The sequence below is a fragment of the Neofelis nebulosa genome, chromosome 1, assembly GCF_028018385.1.
Source record: "Neofelis nebulosa isolate mNeoNeb1 chromosome 1, mNeoNeb1.pri, whole genome shotgun sequence".
In the NCBI taxonomy this organism is placed as follows: Eukaryota; Metazoa; Chordata; class Mammalia; order Carnivora; family Felidae; genus Neofelis; species Neofelis nebulosa.
In genome coordinates, this window is record NC_080782.1 from 229,794,825 (window position 1) to 229,811,563 (window position 16,739).

The following is a 16,739-nucleotide window of genomic DNA, read 5'->3' on the forward strand; positions in this document are numbered from 1 at the left end:
GCTCTTGCTAAATCTGGCAATCCCACCTATTCTTCTCCCCATATAGAGGCTTGTATCAGCATCCCAGGCCATTCCTTCTATTTACCGGAGACTTAGAGGATGCTGACAACCTTTCTTTCCATCCCAAATACTGGAATTGTCTTGGGTAATCCAATGTGTGCCACATGCAAGTCTCCATCTTTTTCAGTTTCTCGAGCTCATCATTACCATGACCTTCAGCTTGACCCCACAACCACTTTCAGGACCACATTCTGAATTTGTCAATCTTGCAGTGACGTCGTTCTGAAATTTTGAATTAAAACATCCTAAAACTTCCCATTCTTTCAGCTCACTGACTCTTGTTTTCTTGACTCCATTATTATCTGCCTATCAATCTCCTTTCTTTATTTACAGTCCTTCCTGAACTATCTTAGATTAAGTACACAATCTATCACTTCAAACAATTTCTTACTTGTATCTTAATATCTCTGCTCGTTTGCCTTGATGAACCTACCCAGTAAAACACAACCTTGGAAGAATCTACTATATTCTTCTACTTCTTCCAAGAAGAAAGTGTATATACTAAATGTATTCCTGACAGCATCTTCTGAGGGGCAATTTGTGTATGTGTGTTTTATGGGGAGAGGGAGGGCTGAAAGCAAGAAGTAAATCAAGGATGTCTCCTAGATGCCCTTTACTGGGTGAATAGGAGAAATGCAATTTGGATTAGAAAATATGTTTTGGCCATGTCTGAGAAAGTTATCACATGCATAACTAGGGAACTAATGACATATGGCTCTACTTTCAATTTTGTGGTGGGTAATTACACTAGAATATGCCATGGGCAAGGCAAACTCAATAATCATCTTCCCATCTACACCAGTTCCTTAAGTATTTTTCAGTTCTAAGAATGGCCCCACCATTCACCCAGTGAATGATGAGAATAACTTAGACAACATCGTATCTAGGTAATTATTAAGTCATAATGGCTCTACTTAATTTTAGATTTGTGTTTTTGATTAGAGCAGTTAGAATTAGCAACCACAATTAGAATACAGTGAGGTGAATGCCAAAGGTTCAAATTCCGAATGAAAAATAAAATATGTTCCATGATCACAGAACCTGTACATCAAACAGATGCCCCAGGATAGCTGTAGAAAGGTTTGGGCTATGGAATCTAAACGGATGAGAAAAATAAGCAAAATCTCGACTTCACTCTATGCCAACCCCTCCCAAACAAGCGGGGTTTTGAATCTAGCAAATCTGACGCTACTCTTATCTTTTCAGCAGCGATAAGATATATTCCTTTTAAAAAGTAGCTCAGCTATCCTAAAAGAAATGATGGACATGGAGGCTTGAGGTGTAAAGAGACTGAAGTATCCAGGGCCTGAGTTTATTCCAGAACTGAGAAGATGATGTATGAAGAGGGTCCTGAAAGTGGTGGGGTATATTTACTCCCAATGAAATAGCAGAAACATATATGGTTGTACCCTGGGGGGGCCACAGCTCTTTGCATTAATGTAGAACCTAATATCTCATTTTGTCCAGAAATAGACCTACCTTCAAGCATAAATGAAGCATATCTCTGGGGCCCAGAGTGAAATGAGGATTCCATGGCTTTATATTAATAAGATTACTAAAAATCTCTGCATAATCCAGGAATGTATATGTAGGGTCCTATTAATGATTATGATTGGATTTTCCAAAAGCCCCATGAAGGGACTCAGAGCAAATTAATTTGGGATTAAATAAATATCCAAGTGCAGTGGTTGTAGTTCACACCCATATGTAGATATGAATATTTATTTTAATTTTTAAAATATTTATTCATTTTAGAGAGAACTTGAGCAGGGGGAGGGGCAGAAAGAGAGGGAGACACATAATCTGAAACAGGCTCCAGGCTCTGAGCTGTCAGCACAGAGCCCGATGGGGGGCTCGAACTCATGACCTGACCCGAAGCCAGATACAACCAACTGAGCCACTCAGGCACTCCTAAATATGAATATTAAAAATAAGGGAAACAGAAGAAAAAGTCAGAAAGTGAAAGTTAATGTGATTCTTTCAGAATATTCCAAATACAGAATTTATTTCCAAAGCATACAATTATTACTCCACAGCACTACCTACTCATTCTTTATGTAACTTTAAGTTATTATTTTGACTTTAAAATCATGATATGGTGAGTCTGAGAACTCTTGTTTTGGAGGTGTAGGATCTCAGGTTGAAATCCAATAAGTACGCCATCTTCCCATTTGACCCTGTTATGTGCATTTACCTAGCTCTTATGAAGCTGTGGCCTAAGTTTTTATGAAACTTCACTGCCATAAAACAAATATGGGTTGTGAGACAAACATACATATATATATAGATATATATAGATATACAGATATATAGATATATAGATATATAGATATACATATCTATATCTATATATCTATATATCTGATTTCTAAGCAGGTTTTCCCCCCTCTTATATCACACATTATTATAGAGATCAAAATTAGTAGATTGTTTAGTCTAACTCAGTTACTACCAATATACTTGCTACAGCTTGTTACAACTGTATTCACTGAGTGTAGAGCACCTTCCTAATTTAAATCTTGACACTTTACTTGCAAATTGCTGGAAAGAAAGTTCTTTTTTCTTCTCCCTCTGAACATTTCAAAATCTTTATTAGATAACAGTATATTTACTACATTTACTTTAGGATTTAAAAACTATATAATTAAAAAAATACACATAGTAAAAATTAATTCATTTAGAGGTATTAGTTATGGGAAAATCGAACTTATGTGCTTTAGATTACAGACCAATACACCTTGTTGGCATGAAAGTAATTGAGATAATCTCAGTTGCAATTTATTTAACTTTAAAACAGTGAATAAATAATATGTGATTGTAATTCTCTATATTAAAAGTATAATATAGTTAGGTAAACATTAGTATTCACAGCTCAAAAGCCATCTATAAAGACTTCTCTGGGCCTTTGTTTTTTTTTTTTATTTTAGTTTTTGAAAACTTAATTAATTTATATACACTTGATCTTAGCCCAAAGGGTTAAAAACAATTAATTAATTTATATACAGTAAAATTCACTCTTTTTGCTGTACAGGCAGAATCTTGACAAAGGCAGAATCATGAAACCACTACCACAATCAAGATATAGAACAATTCCATCATCCTGAAAGCTCCCTCATGTTGTCCCTTTCTGGTCAAATTCTCTTTCTACTGTTAACCCTTGGAATCCACCGCTGTGTTTTATTTGCCTAAGGTTTTGTTTTTTCCAGCTGTTGCATAAATGGAATTACACAATTTGTGTTCTTTTGAGTCTGGCTTCTTTCACTTTGCAGAATACATTTGAGATTCATTCAGGCTGTTGCATATAACAATAGTCTATTCCTTTATACTGCTGAGTACTATTCCATTATATGGATGTACTGTTTATTTATCCATATACTAGTTGAAGAGCATTTATGGTATTTAGGGGCATGCTTTGAGCATTAATGTGCAAGTTTTTTTGCACGAATGTACAAGTTTTTGTGTGAATGTACATTTTCATTTCTCCTGGAGTAAATACTTAGGAGTAGGATTGTTATGTCATGTAGTAACTGTATGTCTCATTGTATTAAAAAAAAAACAAACAAATAAATTGCTTTTCAAACTTTCTTCCAAAGAAGATGCACCATGTTGTACCTCTATCAGCAATGTATGTGGGTTCCAGCTACATCTTACCTCTTTGCCAGGTCTTACATTTTAAGGTTTTTGTTTTGTTTTAATTTTAGTCATACTAGGCCAACTAATCTCTGACAAAGCAGGAAAGAATATCCAATGGAAAAAAGACAGTCTCTTTAACAAATGGTGCTGGGAGAACTGGACAGCAACATGCAGAAGAATTAAACTAGACCACTTTCTCACACCATTCACAAAAACAAACTCAAAATGGATAAAGGACCTCAATGTGAGACAGGAAACCATCAAAACCCTGGAGGAGAAGGCAGGAAAAAACCTCTCTGACCTCAGCCGCAGCAATTTCTTACTTGACACATCTCCAAAGGCAAGGGAATTAAAAGCAAAAATGGACTATTGTGACCTCATGAAGATAAAAGGCTTCTGCACTGCAAAGGAAACAATCAACAAAACTAAAAGGCAACCGACGGAATGGGAAAAGATATTTGCAAATGATATATAGGACAAATGGCTAGTATCCAAAATCTATAAAGATCTCACCAAACTCCAGACCCAAAAAACAAATAACCCAGTGAAGAAATGGGCAGAAGACATGGATAGACACTTTTCCAAAGAAGACATCCAGATGGTCAACAGACACATGAAATGACGCTCAATGTCACTCCTCATCAGGGAAATACAAATCAAAACCACACTGAGATACCACCTCACGCCAGTCAGAGTGGCTAAAATGAACAAATCAGGAGACTATAGATGCTGGAGAGGATGTGGAGAAACGGGAACCCTCTTGCACTGTTGGTGGGAATGCAAACTGTTGCAGCCGCTCTGGAAAACAGTGTGGAGGTTCCTCAAAAAATTAAAAATAGATCTACCCTATGACCCAGCAATAGCACTGCTAGGAATTTACCCAAGGGATACAGGAGGGCTGATGCATAGGGGCACCTGTACCCCAATGTTCATAGCAGAACTTTCAACAATAGCCAGATTATGGAAAGAGTCTAAATGTCCATCAACTGATGAATGGATAAAGAAATTGTGCTTTATGTACACAATGGAATGCTACTTGGCAATGAGAAAGAATGAAATATGGCCTTTTGTAGCAACGTGGATGGAACTGGAGAGTGTTATGCTGAGTGAAATAAGTCATACAGAAAAAGACAGACTGATCTTTTAAAACATATATCAGATCATGTGACTCTTTTGCTCAAAGCCTCTCACTGCTTTTCATGCCACTTAGGATAAAGTCACGAATCTTTAACAGGATCTACAAGACTTTAAATCATCTAGCTCATATGTTACTATCCGGCCTTATCTCAAACACCTATCTCCAGTGCTCAGTAAGTTCTAGACACACTACCCTCCTTTCTGTTCATTTTATTATTTCTAAATTCTGAGTCTTTGTAATATTTTTCTCTAGAATATTCTATACCCCAGCCTTTACTGATGATTCCCTGCTCATTCCTTGAGTACCTAATTCAAACAGAACTTCTTTAAATTTTTTTTTAACATTTTATTTATTTTTGAGACAGAGAGAGACAGAGCATGAATGGGGGAGGGGCAGAGAGAGAGGGAGACACAGAATCGGAAGCAGGCTCCAGGCTCTGAGCCATCAGCCCAGAGCCCGACGCGGGGCTCGAACTCACGGACCGCGAGATCGTGACCTGAGCTGAAGTCGGCCGCTTAACCGACTGAGCCACCCAGGCGCCCCCAAACAGAACTTCTTTAAAGAAGACTTCCCTGACTTCTGAATCTAAAATGAAGATCCTTTGTTATACTCTCTCCTTCAGAGCACCCTGTACTTTTCTTTCCTAGTAATTGCCAAAGTTTGCCTTTACATCTTTTATTTCTATAATCATTTGTTTCGTGTAATATGTCTCTTCTATTGGACTTCTATGAACTAAGCGAGGGAGGGAGTTATTCTACTTTGTTTCCCACTATGCTAATAAGAGCCATCTGTTCATTATATGAATAAAATCAATAGATTAGAGCTATATATTGCAAGTTAGAGGGTGATTAAGTGGCATGGGAAATTACTTTAAGAAGTAATTTTTAAGTTGGAAGGAGAAGAACAAGTTAGTTTATAGAACTACGAAAAGCTACATTAGCCAAGACAATAAGGCATTGGTGAAAGAACAAATAGGTCAGTGGAACAAAGTGCCCACAAATAGACTACAAACTTAACACACTTCAAAAAAAATTAGCTAAAAATGGATCACAGACCTAACTGTAAAATGTAAAACCATAAAACTCCTAGAAGATGACATCGAAACCTAGATGATGTTTGGTACTGTTGGTGCCTTGTTAAAATTTATTATTATTATTATTATTATTATTATTATTATTACTTTTTGGTGGTGCCTTTTTAGGTACAACATCAAAGATACTATCCATGGAAGACATAACAGAAACTGGACTTCGTTAAAATTAAAAACTTCTGCACTACAAAAGACACTATCAAGACAATGAAAAAATAAGCCACAGACTGGGAGAAAATATTTGCAAAAAACACATCTGATAGAGGACTGTTATGCAAAATATACAAAGAATTCTTAGAACTCAATAATAAGAAAACAAACAACCTTATTAAAAAATGGGCCAAAGTCCTTAACAGACACCTCACCAAAGATGTACAAATGGAAAATAAGCACATGACATGATGTTCCACATCATGTGTCATCAGGAATATGCATATCAAAACGAGATACCACTATATACCTATTTGAATGGCCAAAATCTGGAATTCTGACAATACCTAATGCTGGCAAGGAGGGAGAACAATAGCAATTCTTATATATTGGTGCTGAGAATGCAAAATGTTGTAGCCACTTTGAAGATACTCCGGTGGTTTCCTGTAAAACTAAATATACTCTTACCATACCATGCAGCATCATGCTTTTTGGTGTTTACCCAAAGGAGCTGAAAACCAATGCCTACACAAAAACCTGCACATGGATGTTTACAGCAGCTTTATTTACAGCTGCCAAAACTTGGAAACAAACCAGATGCTGTTTAGTAGGTGAATGGATAAATACACTGGGTGAATGGATAAATACATCCAGACAATGGAATACTATGCAGTGCTAAAAGAAAATGAGCCATCAAGCCATGAAAGGACATGGAGGAACCTTAATTGCATGTAACTAAGTAAAAGAATTCAGTCTGAAAAGGTTACATACCGTATGATTTCAACTATATGACATTCTGGAGAAGGCAAAACTATGGATAAAATTAAAAAAAAAATTAGTGGTTGCCAGGGGTGGGGAAAAGAGAGATGAATAGGCAGAACACAGAATTTTTAGGACAGTTGAAATACTATGTATGGGGGTGCCTGGGTGGCTTAGTAGGTTGAGTGTCTGACTTCGGCTCAGGTCTTGATCTCACGGTTTGTGGGTTTGAGCCCCGCATCGGGCTCTGTGCTGACAGCTTGGAGCCTGGAGCCTGCTTCTGATTCTGTGTCTCCCTCTCTTTCTGCCCCTCCCCTGCTCATGCTCTGTCTCTCAAAAATAAATAAATGTAAAAAACAAACAAATAAATAAATAAAATTTAATACTGTGTATGATATTAAAATGATGGATATATGTCATCACGTATTTGTCCTGACCCACAGAATACACAACGCCAAGAGTGAACCCTTAGGTAGACTATTGACTGGGTGATGATGATGTGTCAATGTAGGTTCATTCTTGGTAACAAATGTACAATTTGGATGAATGACCTTGATAATGGGGGAGGGTACACATGTGTGTTGGGAGAGGATATAAGGGAGATCTCTGTTGTAAACCTAAAACTGCTCTAAAAAAATAAGGTCTTTTTAAAGTCTTTTTCAAAGAGCTACCAAAAAAGAAAAGAGACTAACAAATATGAGAAGTCTACTCTGTGTTAGACATCGTGTTAAGTATTTTGCATGGTTCATTTTACCATTAAAATAACTCAATGATACAGGAATTGTTCATCCTAATTCCCAGATGAATTGAACTTTGGTTTTATGCAAGGATAAGTACATTTTGTCATTTAATAAAATAATTTCATTTAAAATATAAAATTGTCCCAGACAATAGACTAATTTATTTTTCTACTCATCCCCAGTATCACTGTAAAAAAGGGTATACATTAAGTATTCATTTATTAACTTAGTCAATGGATATTTATTTAACATCTACATGTATCAAGCATTATTCTAGGTGCTAGGTATATTATTGTGGACAAAAGAGAGAAAATCCTTTCCATTATGGAATTGGATGCTGGTGGGACACAAAACAATACAAGTGACAAATAAGTAAAGGATATAATACGTAAGATAGAAATAAATGTTGGAAAGGAAAAATAAAGCAGAAAAATACAATATAAAATAGTTGGGGGAAGAAGTAGAATTTTAGACAGAGTGGCTACAGAAGGCTCTTTTGAGAAAGTACCATTTGAATTAAAACTGGAAGAAAGTAGGAGAGCTAGCTGCATAGAATGTTTGGGAAAAAGCATTCTAAGTAGAGTAAGCATGTCCCAAAAGCCTAAAAAAATAGGAGAAAGCCACAGTGACTGGAATACGTTATTTCAGATTTACCAGACTTGACAATCATGTGAGCCAATTCTTTAAAATAAATCTGTATACCTATACCTATACCTATACCTATACCTATACCTATACCTATACCTATATGTATATCTCTGTGTCTCACATATATCCCATTGGTTCTGTTTCTGTGTTTCTCTGGACAACCCTGACTGGAACAATGTCTCTTTTTGTATAAGCTGTGTGATACTATGTAAGTTTTATGTAACCTCTGAAAGCTTCAGTTTTCTCAATGTAATATGGAAAACGTTTGAGTACCAATCTAAATAGAGATGTTATGAAGGTTTAATGAAATAATTCATGTAAGGTTCTTAGTATTACCTTAAATGCAAAAATAATAAAGATTTACTAGGGTGGGGCGCCTGGGTGGCTCGGCCAGTTGGGTGTCTGACTTCAGCTCAGGTCACGATCCCGCGGTTCGCAGGTTCGAGCCCCGCATCAGGCTCGGTGCTGACAGCTCAGAGCCTGGAGCCTGCTTCAGATTCTGTGTCTACCTCTCTCTGCCCCTCCCCCACTCACACTATGTCTCTCTCTCTCTGTCTCTCTCTCTATCCAAAAATAAAATAAACATTAAAATATAAAAAAATAAAAAAAAGATTTACTAGATCTATCTTACACTTGAAATACCAGGTTAGATGATCAAACACTATCTTCGTCATAATCTAGATGTTCTTCCCTAACTAATAGAATTGCTTCTATCAGAATTCTTCTTAGTAGTGTCCTGTCCACAAGTAACCAACCCCTAAACTCTGCTAAACACTTAAAAGCAGTTAATGGGAACAAATAAAATGAAGATATAAAAGTGAAGAACATTAGCAATCTAAATGTAGTGATCTGCTTCATTATTATTTTTCTAAAAAATTCATTGTATAGAGAAAATAAAGAAAATAATTTTACACCACAACACTTTAGCAAGGAGAACATTTGTAATCCATAAACAACCAATTTTGGTTTTACGTACACTATAATATCACAAATGTCCTAATATGCAATGAAAATCCATTGCAAGAAAGACTGAATAGAAAAATATGGAAAAAAAATTTCTAAAAAGGACGTATTAACTCTCCACAGTAAATGTTTATATTATTACCTGTTTATAAGAAAAATTCAGAATGATATAAATTTAATAAGTAGGAAGAGTTGACTCTTGAAACATGAAAAAAAGAGCCACTTCTTATAATTAACACACATCATCATGTAAGAGACAGTAGTCTAAAATACTTGCCTAATTTTTTTATGATGTTGCGTATTATTATTAAATTAGAAATAACTTCCACTGGAGCTTCTGTTAAAAGTTTAGCTTTTCTTCCAAAGGATTCTAAAGAGGAATTACTGAAGATATCAGGGAAAAATTCCAGCAATTTTTTACGCTTTAAATCATATTTTCTAGATAATTTTAAAGTTTATAGACGTTTTTAAAACTTCTATTATAAATAACTTGTGAATTATTATTTACTTGTAATCTGTGATTACTCACCTATGAGAAACTGCTCCCCAAGCGCCATGCTTGTTTGTGAGAATATTGAGGATCTTCTGTTTCAGTTGGTTTGCCGTAACGTGATCTCGATGTTTAGCGGCACTTATAAGATGGTCACACATCTTTTCTTCCTCTCTTCTATCAGCAGCATACTGGGCACACTGAGACTGTAAAAACATACAAATAGTGCATAATGTTTAACAATGCATAACTTCTGCCATGGCTAAGTAAGGAATATTATCTAACCTTCAGTTAAAGGGTAATAATTCAATTTTAAAAACTCAGATAATCCAATCTTGGGAAAATTTATTCTAAAGAATATAGTCATTATAATTACTTTTTAAATTGGTAAAAATGTGTCCTATGTGTTTATACATAAAGTATATGGAAGATAATTTGGATGATGTTATATAAAGCAGTTAATGACATTTAAGGCTCCCAAAATTCTGAGTCTGTTGCTAATACATTAAAAAAAAACATTTTAGAATAATGGTTTATTAAAAATGTAAATTTAATTATTATTTTAACCAATATAGTATATACTGCACTTAAAATAAAGAGTTACATTCCTGATAGTTATATAGAGATCCAAAACTTGCCATTTAATTAATATTTCCATCTCATAAATGGCAATGCGATGTACAAGGAAAAGCAATGATTTAGGAATTTAGGCTTGCATTTTATTTCACACTTTATGAAAATTATTTTATTTCATCATCATACTCAGTTTCATATTTGTAAAATAATAAGGTAAGCTTTTCTCTACAATCTTTCCCAATCCTAGTATTTAACGTGTTCAAAGGTTCTCAAGATAACAACTATCTTATTCTTATCTTTCCTAATAATCAGTTGTTCTGTCGGCTACTGTATTCATGCTCACTGGCATTAGCAACAAAGCTAATCAATCCCACTGTGTATCAAAAAGGTTCAATATGATGATGAAGATGAACATGTCTTTAATTATGAGTGTGATTTTTTTTTGTATAGTGATTTTTATATCGGGTGGATTCACTGTAAATTTTAACATTACCAAGTATGTAATATGAGTCTTATAACTAGAAGAAAAAAAGTCTCACATCTAAAAAAATACATATAATTGGCTCACATTCATCTTTACTATGTAAAAATCTGTTTCATGGAAGGTATTTGAACATATCCCTTCAGTCTGTCTATTCTATCCACTACTACCACAAGTTATCTCTTTCAGAGAAATAACCCTACAGTAATCTAAGGAGGATTAATTCATTTTCCAATTTATCTTTTTGTACAGGGAATCACCAATTAGTACAATGATCTGCCTCCATAATGAGGTTAATATTTCATTAGCTCATTGGAGAGCAAAATTAAATTTTCATTTTTCTTCCTTAACAATTACAATGGTTAACTAAAAAAAAAAAACTTAACTGTGAGGTACCCATCTCAAATTAAATATACTTTATCTGTTAAATACAAGCTTATATGGGAGAGAGAGAAATTCCCCCAAAAAGGCCTAGTAAAATGCCATGGCTTTTGTGAAATTTTTTATAACTTAAAAGTGGTAAATGGTGAAACACACACACACACACACACACACACACACACACACACACACACACACACACATCAATGCATTTACTAAGACAGCTCTAACCTAAAAAGAACAAACAAACATTTTAGTTAAAAAAACAGTATAATCCATTAAATAACAAGGATAATAGTCTCCAATTTGATTTACAGTAGTATTTTATTTTATGTTTACATAATTCTAAAAAACACTGAGTCTTCACATCCACTTCATGGCCTCTTATCACTCTTAGCCATGCATTCTCAATGGGAATGATCTCATCCCCAGGGGGTGAAAAGTGGTATTGCGAGGGGTGTGTGTGTGTGAAAAAACTGTATTCTTTTTATGTGTAAAGCACAGATGTGTATATAGTACATAAACAGATATACAGCATATTAGTAGATACAAAATTTTATGGAGAGGGGGTGATTAGAGTGAAAATTGTCTAAAAGGCTTGCTTAGGGGGCAATAATGAAAAAAAGGCTGAGAAACACTGCCTTCAGCTTAATTTTCACCTTCGTTAAATATGTGTTAAAGCTTGTTACTGATACCTAGCTGCTTGAGAAACTATTTTAAATGTTTTCACATGACAAATACTTAAATGTTTTCACATGACAAATACTGTCACAAGACAAATACTGATCTTCTTATATCCCCACAAAGCATCTTAATTTTCTTACTAGAAATATGAATGACTCAAAATTCATCTTGCAGGGAATTCAGTTAATTTTCCAAATCTTATTTACTAATGGAAGTCAATACTTAATTGAATATTCTTATTTTGTTTAAAGTCCTGACATATCTTATATCTAAACATATTCGTCAAAGAACAGATAACTCAGAATTTTCTTGACATCCAGATTACAACAGGACCCCCTGATAAATACCCAATGGTATTTATTGTTGAAGAGATATGAAGCTTCACTTTGATATACACTCAATTGTCCACGTACTTTTATCAAAGTTTAAAATATTTGGTATTTTTTTTTCAAAATAAGGTTGTTGCGATCTCACATGACAAGTGTGTGGTGTCTCATCTGACAAATGAAGCAGAGGTTAAGAGTATGGAAGTGACAACAGCTATTTCTCTGTCTCATGCTTTTCAGCCAGCGAGGTCAGAGATTACTAGACCTGGGGCATCAACGCGCATGACTAAGAGAGCTGGTTTACCGAGATAAAAACCTCATCAAAACTGAAATCTTGGGCTCTGATTTCTAGCCACGCCACACTTGTTCGCATGTGGCATCAGGGAAAATAAATGGATGGTTATTTATTATTTTCAAGGCCAATGACAGTTCAACCTAAGCCAAAAACCAAGTCACCTGATTATTTCTGAAACCAAGTTTGCTTTGCAAATTGAATGAAGTCATTGCTGTAATTTAAAACACTAAAATCAGGATACTGAATGGAGGAAATTCAAATAATGGTAAATAATTATTGACACGCTAGAAATATAAAAATAATATTTGTATATAAAACCTGTTAGTATGGAATATACAGTATTTCAATATACTTTAGTTTTTTCATATAAAATAGAAATGATACTTAATTTTTTCTTTAGTCACGGGACTTGTGAGGATTTTTAAATTATATATTTAAATTTATATATTTATATATTATAAAATTACATATTTAAATTTAAATTATACATTCCCAGATATATGTATAGATCTGCAAGCATATCATATAATAGCAATCCTTCAATTGTCAATAAAATATCAATTATAACAATAAAATATGAACTGCAATGATCTTTGGCCACTCTAAAGATGGATACATTGATAAATAATAAAGTACTGAATACATTGAAAAACCGAGTATTGTTATATAACCACTTGTTAAACCCACATTTAGTAGTGTATAAACTCTGCTAGTTTAAAAATTACTACGGTAATTGCATTCTAAAATTTTATTTGCCTTTAAGAGTACTTTAGAAAAACTTCAGTCTACTAAAGAGTTAGGCACAAGGTAAGAGGGATCTCTCCATGTTGTAAATGAGATGAAAATTAGTGCTCTGTGTTTGGTATTTACTAAAGCTTAAAAAAAAAAAAGAACCAAAATTATTTGAATGAAATTTTCCTGTAAAAAAAAACTTATGTAAGGTTACCATTAGAGACAGCTGACTTAGAGAAGCAGAATTTAATCTGCCACCAAAACCTTACCTCAAACTCTGCATGTTTATGTACATCTTCAGCTCTCTGTCTGTTCAAAATAAACTCAGCTTCATTTGCGACACGAACTATATGGTCCTTCATAGCGTGGCATAGTAATCTAAAAAGGAAGATACCTTTGCAATTATTATTCCTAGTATCTTTGGTTAATCTAATTTTTAATCAAATTTCAGTATTTGAAAGATTAATTATGCATAAAATTTAGTTACATTATGAAATTAACATAGTCAAAATTGTAATTCAAAGACATTTGAAATATAGAAATGTACCATAAAACTGTTACAACAATGCCTCTGTTCAATAGTGTATCTTGTGAATGAATGATTCAATTAATTCAATAAAATTAGTTAATGCAAAAAAAAAAATCAAGGTTTTTTATTAGTATTTTAAATGGTTAAAACAACAGAATGCCCTATCTTTGAAGGAAATGGTTAAAACAGTAGACTTCACTATCTTGGAAGTAAACTTTCACACAAAAGCTAGATAATCATATATTAGGAAACCTATGCACTGAACTTTTTAACAAAGTTATTTGAATATCCAAATTGTTTTCAAAAAGTTTAAGACATATAGTCAAAAGCCTCTCACGATATTACCTCTTGACCTGATTTCCAACCTCATCAGGCACTTGCTGTTGACAGTTTCTTGCATATGTTTTCAGAGGCTTTTAAAAATACATAAGAAAATACAAATGTTCTTTTCCACATCCTTACACCAATATTAGTATTTTACACAGTCTTTTCTCTACCTGGCTTTTCTCACTTAGCAATATATCTGAAGATCCTTCCTTAAGTGGGAGCGCACAGGGAGCCTCTTCATACTTATTTGATAGCATGGAGCAAAGCTTATTTCCAAAGATGGTTGCAACAATATCTCCCATCCCACATACTCTTTTGCAGTGTGATACTGTTATTGCTCCGTGGAAAAGAGCAATGTTGGGGCATCTGGGTGGCTCAGTTGGTTAAGCACTCAACTCTTGATTTCAGCTCAAGTCATGACCTCATGGTTTCAGTTCATGAGATCAAGCCTGGCATCAGGCTCTGCGCTAACAGCATGGAGCCTGCTTGGGATTTTCTCCCTCCCTCTCTGTCTCAAAGTAAATAAACATTTAAAAATAATTCTTTAAAAATGAAGAGTTTCTGCTCCCCTAGATGTGCCTGGTGACTTCCTGTGACCAACAGAATATAGCAGAAGTGAAGTGTTGTAACTTCTGAGCCTAGGGTATAAGATGCCTTGAAGCTTTTGCCTTTCTTTCTTGGAAACCTGTCTTGTAAAATCTGCTGCAATGCTGAGTGAAGCTCATATTACGTGGAGAACCTCAAGGAGGAGAAGAGAAGACATTAGGCTCCCAGGCCTAGTTGAACTCCCAGCCCAGAGCCAGCCTCCCAAGTGATTACAGTACCAGACAGCTCCACAGAGTGGTGCAAAGGAACAGCTTAGCTGAGCCCAGTCAATGAGAACAATGAGAGATTAAAAAATGGTTGTTTTTTTAAGCCACATGACGATCATGATGATGATGATGACAAAGGAAGAGAAGAAGAAGGAGAAGGAGGAGAAGAAGAGGAGGAGGAAGAAGATATTGATCATAACAGCTGTCACCAAACCACTTATTGAGAGCTAGGTAATAAAATAGGTAATTTACACATAATACTCAATTCTCACAAGAATCCTTGGAGATACATATTATTTTCATTTTTAAACATAAGAAACAAGGCTCAGAAAAATTAAGTTCTTTGCTTCAGATCATAATTAAAAAAAATTCTCCTAATTTTATATTTGCATTGCATCTTCATTAACCAACAATATTTTTTTAAGTAAAACCTCTGTGTTTACTGGTGCTCTCCTCCATTGTGGGCATTCTAATCTAACATTAATTCTTTTCATTTTTTCCAATTATGAACAGTGATTAGGTCTTTTTACATTCTTTTCTTTTGCAGTAAGCAATTACTGTGTTAAAAATAATCATAGGATATTTGAAGTTAACTCAAGTCTTTCCGGTTTTTCTTAAAGGGCAAACTTACAAATTAATGTCTGTTCTTTTACCAATGTCCTTTTAAAATTCAGTTCTAATTGGGTGCCTGGGTGGCTCATTTGGTTGAATGTCTGACTTTGGCTCAGGTCACGATCTTGCAGTTTGTGGGTTCAAGCCTTGCATCGTGATCTGTGCTGATGGCTTGGAGCCTGCTTCAGATTCTGTGTCTCCCTCTCTGTTTTCCCCTCCCCTGCTCGTGCTGCAACTCTCTCTCTCTCTCAAAAATAAATAAACATTAAAAGCTGTTTCTAAATTCAGTTCTAACACTCACATTCATTCATTGGTCCAGTTTTTCTCTACCTAGTTTTTTAAAAAAAATGTTTATTTAGAGTAAATCCTTGGATTGCGAGTAACTTGTTCTACAAGTGTTCTGCAAGATGAGCAAACATTTCTAATAAACTTTAACTTGATAAGTGAGTGATGTCTTGCAATACAAGTAGTATGTGATGCCAAATGTCACATGATCATAACTGAACCAATGGTTCTTCTCTACCTCTCTCTCTCCCTCTCTCGCTGAGGGATTGTGGGTAATCATGTCCCATGCTCAGATGCTCAGTCTCAGGCCATGGTGTTTGGCAGAAATCAGTGATTATTCAGAATGTTGGAAGGTGCCCACAATCGGCACTAGTGTAGTTTTTGTCACTTCAAAACATCTAGGGACAGTCCTTGCTGCTCCATATAAGAGTAAGCTTAGAATGCTTTTTTTCATTCCAGGTCAGGCTGCCTGCAGATATAGACACTTTCCTCTGTTGCCTTATTGCCAGTTACATTAAATACAGTATATCACAAGAGTTTATTAAAACTGTACTGTGGTAAACATCTGTGTGAGTGTATACAATGGCCCTATGCAGAAAAAGATTCCATTGTGCCAATAGACAGCAGTGATTCCATCAGTGATAGTGAAAGTCGTCCTACACAATAACCCTCCTCTCTCTTTCTCACACCAGTCACAAAGATTTTCAAAGGTAAGGGCAAGTTAATGTTTTATTTTTTCTTTATATTTTGTATTTTCTTTATTATTTTATATTATATTACAGTATTGTAATCATTTCTATATGAATATTTTTGGGTTGTGGAATGAATCATCTGAGTTCCCATTATTTCTTATGGGGAAATTTACTTTGATATATGAGTGCTTTGGATTACACGCATGTTTCCAGAATGAATTATGCTTGCAAACCAAGATTTTACTGTATTTATTTTTGAGAGCAAGAGCTTGTGCTGTGGGGGAGGGTCAGAGAGAGGTAGGGACAGAGAATCCCACGCAGCTCTGCACTGTCCGT

At 34.8% G+C, this 16,739-nt stretch overlaps 1 protein-coding gene across 10 annotated transcripts in view; it reads right to left on the reverse strand.

Moving 5' to 3' along the window:
• The window catches only part of NBEA (neurobeachin), a 681,254-nt gene that overhangs the window by 300,561 nt on the left and 363,954 nt on the right, over window positions 1-16,739 (reverse strand). For all 10 annotated transcript variants that reach the window (XM_058687599.1, XM_058687578.1, XM_058687548.1 and 7 more), the window contains 2 exons: window positions 13,416-13,524; window positions 9,711-9,877 (listed from right to left, as the gene is read on the reverse strand). In XM_058687599.1, the coding sequence (XP_058543582.1) occupies window positions 9,711-9,877; window positions 13,416-13,524 (276 nt within the window). The remainder of the gene's footprint in view (window positions 1-9,710; window positions 9,878-13,415; window positions 13,525-16,739) is intronic.